This window comes from Drosophila subobscura, chromosome J (genome assembly GCF_008121235.1).
Source record: "Drosophila subobscura isolate 14011-0131.10 chromosome J, UCBerk_Dsub_1.0, whole genome shotgun sequence".
NCBI lineage: Eukaryota > Metazoa > Arthropoda > Insecta > Diptera > Drosophilidae > Drosophila > Drosophila subobscura.
The window spans coordinates 20,994,713-21,003,879 of NC_048532.1; the positions used below are offsets into that span (position 1 = coordinate 20,994,713).

Below are 9,167 nucleotides of genomic sequence, written 5' to 3' on the forward strand. Positions count from 1 at the left end.
CTCCACTCACCGAGCGACGGACATCCGTCGCAGGGGCAGGCAGCAGGGGCAGCGGCTCTTGACTTACGTGCAACAATTTAACAACTTAATTATTGCTAAACTACGCGAACAACAACCTGCAACAAGCAGCAGGGGCGGGGGGAGAGAGGCAACATCTATGTAGCCATAAATAAAACACCAGTGCGTATGAGTAATACGAGCAGAAATAATAAGGCTGCTGGCTGCCACAAGAGATTGCAAGTAGCGATATGATATGCCCCCAAAAGATGATCATCCCCGGAACGATGCAGCGAATAGAAACAACAACTGGAGGCGCTGACTGGCTGCTGCTGCTGCTGCACTTTCGAGAGGAGCCTCCAATGATCCCACTCTTGCTGACTCCTTGCCCCTCCTTCCTCCCCCTCCTCCTGGGCTTCCTTGTCATTGAGTAATCTATCGACAGGTTGGCCATTTAGTCGTCGTCGTCGTCGTTGCCGTCTCCTCCCGAGAGAACGTTGCCGCGTCCGACTCGAGGAGTGTGTGAAAATTAGCATAAAAACGCAATTTTTGAATATTAATGTGCAGCGGCAGTGGCGACATCTTCCCCTGTCCTGCCTGCAGTCACTTTCCCCCCTCCCTGAGTACTCCGTGTGCTCCGGATTGCGTGCCACTTGGCTTACACGATGCTTCTCCTGCTGCTCTTATTCTTGCCACACATCTCCAGTTTTCCAGCTGCTGCTGCTGCACTCATTGCCACAGCCGCTAATCAGATTCCCCTGCACTGATAACACCCCCTGCCATTGCTCCCATTGCTGCCACTGCCACTGGGCTACGAGAGTTGCTGCTTGCAGGTTGCACTATCTCTCTCGAGTGGCACTGGTGGCACGCATATGGCTCTGGTTTTGGTTTCTCGCTTCTGGAGATGCCTGAGAAATGTATCCGTATCTCGGAGAATGCATCAAATATGCCTTTTGCGTTGCGTAATATGGGAAGCTGGCAATGAAATCTACAAAAGATTGTCAGAAATTATAACCAAAAATGGTACGAGTAGCAGAGTATAGGGAAATATAGCAGCAGTGGAGATTTGGCATTGCAAGAGGAGAACGACAGAAGATCTAACATAAAGAGGATCCCATGAGACGACGGATCTCCACGGAAGGTTGGAGTTGGGTTTTGAGTACAAATATTTAAATATTTATTTTTGGGATTTATCAGGAGGCACTTCTCATATTTTTTGTTCTCTCGCTTTTTCCTGTTCAAATTTTAAATATCCAACGTCTCCGGCTCAGTGGCGCCACGGAATGTTTGGGAAGCTACCGCTCACACAAGCAAAAGCTGGCAGATATGTTACAATAAGTAGTTACCAAAACTGCTAGATGGCGCTCAGCACACGCAAAGGAATTTGTCAAGAGGGCGCCAGCACAGGTTTCCGTGGCGGGCAGGGCGAGGTACATAGGTCGGGCGCCCCAATCAAAGGTGTTTCCCAGAAATCCGATTTTTTTTTCCCAAATACATTTTAAAATTTCTACAGTTTTTACCATCGCCTCAGCAAACAACCGTCAAGACGCGTCGCAAGAGTTCAAGAAACCCAAACACCAAATTGAAAACAAGTTTGGTTAAGTGCATATTCACGTACGAGTACACACTTGATTCAATTTGGGGCATACAAATTTCATCAACGGAGTGGAAGACAACGTCATGGCTTCATTGGCGCTCGAATTGGGTCACAGACAGGTCACCCGTCTGGCGTAGTTCTGCGGTAGCTCTGAGCGGGGGGGATGGAAATGCTTGTGGGGGTCACATGTCTCTGCAGGAAGTGCATTTTCATTGACATTGACACCGCACTGCTTCATGGGTCATCGCTTTATTGCTGAAAGTGGGTCACAGCGAGAGACGAGACTTTCACAACATTCAAACAAAATTGCAATGGCAGTGAATGGGAGGGAAGAGACCCTCAATTGCGTAGAGGGGGGCACACTCAAGTTCATTCGTCAGCTGTTGATGACGTCGTAAATGAGTAAAATCGTGAAATCAAAAATAAAAGACGGAGAGCGAACTGTGCAGAGTGAGTGCAGGAGTGAATCATTCGTTTACGAGCGAATAAATACTATATGGCCAATGCATTGGGCCGGTCATGGGGCCATGTGTCTGTGTGTTGCCAGTCACGAACGCCGGCTAAAAGTTGTAGAGCGACTTCTCTCTTGGGATCAATGTTTCTCTCACTCTCTTGCATTCTCTCTACCTCTCCCTTAGCAACAATGCACTGTGAGGCATAGAGAACGATGACGTCGTCGGGGTAACATTGGTGAAATCAAACCCGAATATTTATTACCTTTTAGCAGAGTACATTTCGTGGGTATAAAAAATCAAAATTCCCAAAAACCCGAATTATCAGCAATTGGCATAAGCGCTGATGAAATTAGTTTACATCTTTCGTATCCATACATTATTTTTACTGACTTTTAGGGTACTTCTCGTAGTCGCATATAATGCAACATTTTCCGCCAGCTGTTGGCTAATTTAGTGCCACTTTTGCAGCCGCCTGACTGGGCTCTTGGCCAAAATTGTATACCTATGGACTGATCTCTGGGGCACGTGCCCTGAGAGGAGAAAGAAAGAGAGAGAGCCCAGCTGTCACGAGGCACGCTGCAGAAAAACAACCACCGAACAAGAGCAGAAAAAAACGATCATATGAATTGCAGATATCCAGAGATCAATGTAATTTATGGCTACGGGAATACAAAAATAAATGGAGGAATTATTCAAGAACGATTACGAGACTTCTACGACTATAATAAGTCCTCCACCCTCCGGCTTACCACCCTCTGGAGGGGTTTGCTACCTCGCCAGTCCATAGATTTCTTTTAAATATTCAATCCTCCGCGGAGGAGTACCATTCCTCTGCAGCCACGAGCTCCAGGAAAAGCAGAAAAAAGAAAAACAAATCAAATTAGACCAAAAAAAAAACGTGCGGCGCGTGGCCTAAAAATAGCAGCAGAGGAGGAGAAGCAGCAGGCAACCCACAGGCCCGACGCACAAAAGGTCACCTTGACTTCTTCGAACATGGCCCAAATGTAGTGGAGCCGAAAATTCTGGAGAGCGAAAACCGCTACAGACGGCAGACAGCAGTCGAGAGGCAGAGAGCAAGCCAAGAGAGCAATGCTCTCACTTTCACCATGCCGCTGCGGCAGTTTCGTCATTCATCCTGCCACCGGCAAGCAGCAGCTGCCTCTGCCGCTGCCCACAGCGACTGCAGCAGCGGCAGCGAGAGAGGCTACAAAATCCAGCGGCAGCGGGAAGCTACAAATTCCATCCATAGCCCGCATTTGTGGAGCAAACAGTTCGCAACGAACCCGCAAAGTGAACGGAACAAACAGTCGACGACCTCAAACAAACGCACACAAATAATCCAACAAGAGTATTTTCCATTCAAAAGTGAATCCAAAAACTAAATAAAGCAAAAAGTAAGCTAAATATATAAACTATAGAGAAATGTGTAGATAAATCTGTGGAGCAGTCGCCTCTGTGTTTGAAAACATTTTCTGAAATATTCAAAGTGAAAAACTATCACCCAAATGTGGGGTTTATTTCGTTAGTCATCGAAGCGTGTCTAAGTTTTTTTGTTCCAAATGGGGTTTACTTCCTGCTAAATCGGGAATCTGCTTCCTGTTCTATCAAAGTGCAACTGTGAGGGTTTTATTTCCTTCCTTCCTGCCTCATCAAAAGTGCATTCAACTTTCAAACCCTCCACCTCCAGCGTATTCAAGCCTCGCCCTTGGCCTTCCTCATTCGCCCATGCAGTGGGGTATCTAGCATTTCCCGGGTTCAATTCCGCTTGATGGGCGTTCAGCTTGAGGGGCTTTCGTTTGGGGGGGTGCTTTCACTTTCAATTTCATTCAAGAGCATGCGCCGTGTGCCACAAAACAGCTGTGAATATTTTTTAGCTGGGGCTTTGACTTTGAAAGAAGGTCATTCATACCGAGTGGGCTCCACAGCATTTTTCCTGCTGCTTGCAACAAGTGATTCTCCCAGGCACTCAGTAATGTTAACCGAATTCTATGGAAATTGGAGTGAAAATAAAACCCATTTTGCTATAAATATATACAAGTTCTCTATAAAAACAACCATTTGCAGCTTTCGATCATTATTCATTATTTAAGAGCTCATTTTGTTCCACTCTGGGGGGGTGCCATATATCCCAGATCGCTTTGGCTCGACACCCAATTCGGAGGGAAAAACTCTCCACAATCCACACCTGCAGCCGCACCGGAATTCTCATTAAAAACGTGAACCGACACATGTGCTTTCATAACGATGTTGTTTTTTCGCTCGAATGCATTTACAATCCGCCAAATAATCTTATCGCAGCGGAAAATCTGTCTGTATATGGCAAACATATTGGCGAACCTCCTTTCTATAACGCAATGATAACGATTTATGGCAGCACCCCTTCCTCTTTATTGACTGACGCATGATTCCAACGTCATAGCCTAGCCCTGTATATTTTTAGGACGTTTCTATGGGAAACAATTTCAATTCTTTCTTTTCAACTTTCTTTCCTAAAACTAATCTTCCATTGGAACCCATTTCGATGAAACCAAAACTATTTATATATCACCTTTCTATAGGGAATCCACTCATCGCTCAGTAATTTACAATCAATATCTCGCATCAGAGTCCATTGATAATTTGGGATTTACTAAATTGCTTTAATTGCTTCACCAGATATTCCCTGATAAGATAAGAAGTGGGTGGTGGCACACATTTAAGGAAGCAAAAATAGCAAAATCATTATCATTGCCATATCATTAATTAAACGATTATAGGGGCTTTAATTCCCATTCTGGTAATGGTTTTTCGCCATTTATTTCATTGATAAATCATTCCCATATTGCAATTTCATTTCGGTCTAAAGTTGGGTATCAATTTTCGCTTCATTTGTGGAAATCAGAGACCCAATGAACACCTGTTCTAATTGAATTTCAACGGCAAAACAACTCTCCGCTCCCATTCCGCTTCTAATCACAAGACTTCCCCCTACCGATCCCCACTTTGGTGGTCACAAGTTTTTCGGTCTATGAATTTCTATAAAAAAAGAAACCGAAAAAACCTAGAAAAAAGTATATTTTTTCGGCAATGCTTTTGACGTTGCGTTGCGGCAGCAGTCGTTGCGTGTGGCTCTGGCGATGTAGCGTTTTTCTCATTAATACGACCTTGGTGAAGGTTAAACAACGCCACTATGGCAGCATTACGCGTATGTGACACGAGTGAATAATTGTGAATATTTTGAATGAATAATTGGCCACAAAAGTGAGAGGAAGGCACGTGGATGCTGCCCAGTAACAAATTCTAATGAATATTCTTTCCTGTTTCAGCAATGGCCGCCATCAAGGATAGCCTCTTGGCCCAAGTGGCCGAAGTTCTGCCCAGCTCGGGTCACAAGGTCACCGTTGTGGGCATCGGCCAGGTTGGCATGGCCAGCGCCTTCAGCATTCTCGCTCAGAACGTCTCCAAGGAGGTGTGCCTGATCGATGTCTGCGCCGACAAGCTGCAGGGAGAGCTCATGGATCTGCAGCATGGCTCCAACTTCCTGAAGAATCCCCAGATCACAGCCAGCACAGATTTTGCGGCATCCGCCAACTCTCGGCTGTGCATCGTCACCGCTGGCGTGAGGCAGAAGGAGGGCGAGTCCCGCCTGTCGTTGGTGCAGCGCAACACTGATATTCTCAAGAATATCGTCCCCAAGCTGGTGGAGGTAAGTCTCACTGCGAATACTCCTTAAAAAACCCTCTTTAACCCTCTGTTTCGACTCTCTTTACAGTACAGTCCCGATACCATCCTCCTGATGGTCTCCAATCCCGTGGACATCATGACCTACGTGGCCTGGAAGCTGTCGGGTCTGCCCAAGAACCGCGTCATTGGCAGTGGCACGAATCTGGATTCGTCTCGCTTCCGTTTCCTCATGTCGCAGCGTCTGGGCGTGGCACCCACCTCCTGCCACGGCTGGATCATTGGCGAGCACGGAGACAGCTCTGTGCCCGTGTGGTCGGGCGTCAATATCGCTGGCGTTCGTCTGCGTGAATTGAACCCCATTCTGGGCACTGGCGAGGATCCAGAGAAGTGGAACGAACTCCACAAACAAGTGGTGGACTCTGCCTACGAGGTCATCAAGCTAAAGGGCTACACCTCATGGGCCATTGGCCTGAGCACGGCCTCCCTGGCCTCGGCCATTCTTAGGAATACAAGCAGCGTGGCTGCTGTCTCTACCTCTGTACTGGTAAGCCCTCGAGAACCCCTCCAATACCCTGTGAAACAATCTTTAATAGTTCTTTAATTTACAGGGTGAACATGGCATCGATAAGGACGTGTTCCTGTCGCTCCCTTGCATTCTGAACGCCAATGGCGTCACCTCTGTCGTCAAGCAGATCCTGACACCCACCGAAATCGAGCAGCTGCAAAAGTCGGCCAACATTATGTCCGATGTCCAGGCTGGACTCAAGTTCTAAGCAAAAATTGATGGAAAATCCTTCCTATTACAATGACAAATCTAATTTTAGTCACGCAGTTTGGGGGGGGCGAGGGAAAATCCAGTGAAAATACCCCAGAAGAAAGCATCAAGTATTTGCCCGTACCAAATGTTTTTATTATTTTTAATGCATTTCTCATTTGTATTTATTATTTTCTAGACAAATAAATATTTAAATTAAAAATTTAAGTTGAAATTTGAAAGGCTTTTCATTTATGGATGTGAATTTATGAACTTTTTTTCAAATTACTACCCAAAACTCCCCTCAGTTTCTGTTCTCTAGCTCCTAAGGATCGTATTTTTAAGGCAACTCTCAAGGAACTTCCATCTCCCACAGAGTGGAAGTGAGAAAGAGAGTCTCGACCGACAACAACCGCCGCTACCTCATTAGCAAACAATTAGCGTAAATTTTGAATCGAAAGATACTCTGAATAACATTCAAAGTCTAGTCAAATTTTACAGCCACAAATAATCACAAATAAAGACACGATAAGTAGCAGAATTCGGGCAAAAGTAAAGCCCAAACGTGTCGCAAACAAATTCTAGTATAAATTATAAATATATCTTACCCTAGCACCCTTAGATATGTATCTTCAAGCACTCACCATCTGAAAGAAGATCAAAGAAAGAATCGATTAAAAAAATGAATGAAAAATATGTTCTTGAATAAAGGAAATTGATGGCACGAAATCATTTTAATTTTAAAGCACGATTCCATGGCCAAAAATAGGCGATAATCAATCGTTGGGTAAGCCATAGATTGGGGCTGTCTATCTTAGAGATATATCCACTATTTTCTTCAGTCAAAATGCTTATCTTACGGGTGTTTTTCGGGGTAGTGCGAAGCGCAGACTTTGGCCAGACAGAGGGGTAGCGCATCAGACGTGATGTGGCAAGCGAAAGTCGAGTAGCAGCTGCCAGATAAGAGAGCGACGAGACTCTCGATGCAAGTCTCGAGTTGCATCGATAAGAAACTTGGCTATAAAAGCACTGGCTGCAGCACCTTTAGCCATGAGAGAAGCAGCGGCCATGGCGACAATCACATCAAACACCTTGAAGACACTCTTTGTGGCTCTAATCATACCGATTATGGCCATTCCACAAGAGAATAAACCCAAAATCCCTGCAAATATAGAGACCATCCAGAAGCACAACATTCAACTGTTGACAGAGCAACTGAATCGCGGATGGAGAGCTTTCTGTAAGTGTGAAAAGACAACAAAAACCCGGGAACCCTTCTCTAAACAGTCTTCCCTTCGTCTTTTTAGGCGATGCCCCTGTGGATGAGGGCGTTATGTCACTTTTTCAGGGCATAAATCCCAGCGATGCGGCACTCCATGTGATGACCATCACCAATCAGAGCGTTCAGCTGCCCATCAAATCGATTTCGCTGCTTAAAGACTTTGACATCAATCCCGAAAGGAAGACCCTGGTCTACGTGAATGCCTTCCACACGGCCGACAGTTACTTCAGCGTCCAGGAGCATCTCTCGCTGCTGCAGAGCAGCCGACGGGACCTCAATGTGATTGTCGTGGATTTTGCGAGGGATGTGGCACAGCTGTACTATGCGGTGCGGCATCATCTCTCGGTGCATGGATATGCCATCTACAATGTGCTGAAGGCCCTCAAGGATGCGGGCATTGCACCGCAGGACATCACCCTCGCCGGACATTCGGTGGGTGCGAATATTGCCGCCCTGGGTGCCCAGCTCTTTGCCAGGGGTTCCAAACAGAAGGTGGGCCAACTGGTGGCCATTGATCCGGCGACCATGTGCCGCACCACCGATATCCTTGTGAAGCAGAGCGTGGCAGAGCGCGTGGTGGTGCTGCACGGCGAGGGCGATGTCTTTGGGGTGCGTGTGCCCGTGGGGCACATCGACATCTACCCGAATGGCATTGGCTACTTCCCGCGAAGGAAACTGCAGCCCGGCTGCGACTCCAAGATCTGCAGCCACATGTATCCGTTTGTTCTCTTCATGGAGGTGGGGTCTATCTTTCTCTCGGTATACCTCAATGTCTGACTCTAGCTCTCTCTCTCTCTTTCAGGCACTCATTGAGGGCGTCATGATCCCCGCCACCAAATGCGAAAGTTGGGCCAAATTCCGGCAGAGCGATTGCCAATTCCAGAATACCATCAACATTGGTCTCATTTATCCCTCCACCGCCAGGGGCCTGTACTTTTGCCTCACGCAACCGAATCCCCCCTTCACCTACATGGAGCATGGACTGCGCTACAAGACGACGCCGCGCACAAAGCCTGAGAAAGCGCCAAAGAAGAAATCCACGTAGATTCCAAGAATTTATGGTTAATTTTAGCTAATTTGTTTTGTTTTTTAGTTAAATAGTTAATTTATTAAAGTATTTTTTAGTTTAAAGAACTCTTTCTCTTCAGGACTATAATTTCGGGAATATTTCTGTTGCTAAATTGAGCATCCAAAATGGTATGCTGCTTTTTTTCTTGCCATTTTAATTTGAAACACCCAAAAGTATGAACAACTTTTTGAAAATCTTGCGTGAAGCGTTGCCGGACTGTTCCATTTAGCTGGATCTAAGCGTTGAGCTTATTAAAATGATTACATTATTCCATACAATTTTCAATGAAATATAAAAATATATTTTAAAAATCATTAAAAAAGGTGGTTCCGCCAGTAGCACATTATTTT

At 45.9% G+C, this 9,167-nt stretch overlaps 2 protein-coding genes across 2 annotated transcripts; both read left to right on the forward strand.

Annotated features, from left to right (window-relative positions):
• The first annotated feature begins 3,297 nt into the window (after window positions 1–3,297).
• LOC117895027 (L-lactate dehydrogenase) lies at window positions 3,298–6,583 on the forward strand. Its single transcript, XM_034802397.1, has 4 exons — window positions 3,298–3,443; window positions 5,355–5,734; window positions 5,801–6,256; window positions 6,321–6,583. Exons 2-4 carry the CDS (start codon window positions 5,357–5,359, stop codon window positions 6,483–6,485), a joined length of 999 nt encoding a protein of 332 aa, XP_034658288.1. The 5' UTR covers window positions 3,298–3,443; window positions 5,355–5,356; the 3' UTR covers window positions 6,486–6,583.
• Window positions 6,584–7,529: 946 nt separating this feature from the next.
• Window positions 7,530–8,875, forward strand: LOC117895026 (lipase member H). Its single transcript, XM_034802396.1, has 3 exons — window positions 7,530–7,706; window positions 7,774–8,486; window positions 8,551–8,875. Exons 1-3 carry the CDS (start codon window positions 7,535–7,537, stop codon window positions 8,791–8,793), a joined length of 1,128 nt encoding a protein of 375 aa, XP_034658287.1. The 5' UTR covers window positions 7,530–7,534; the 3' UTR covers window positions 8,794–8,875.
• Window positions 8,876–9,167: the final 292 nt, after the last annotated feature.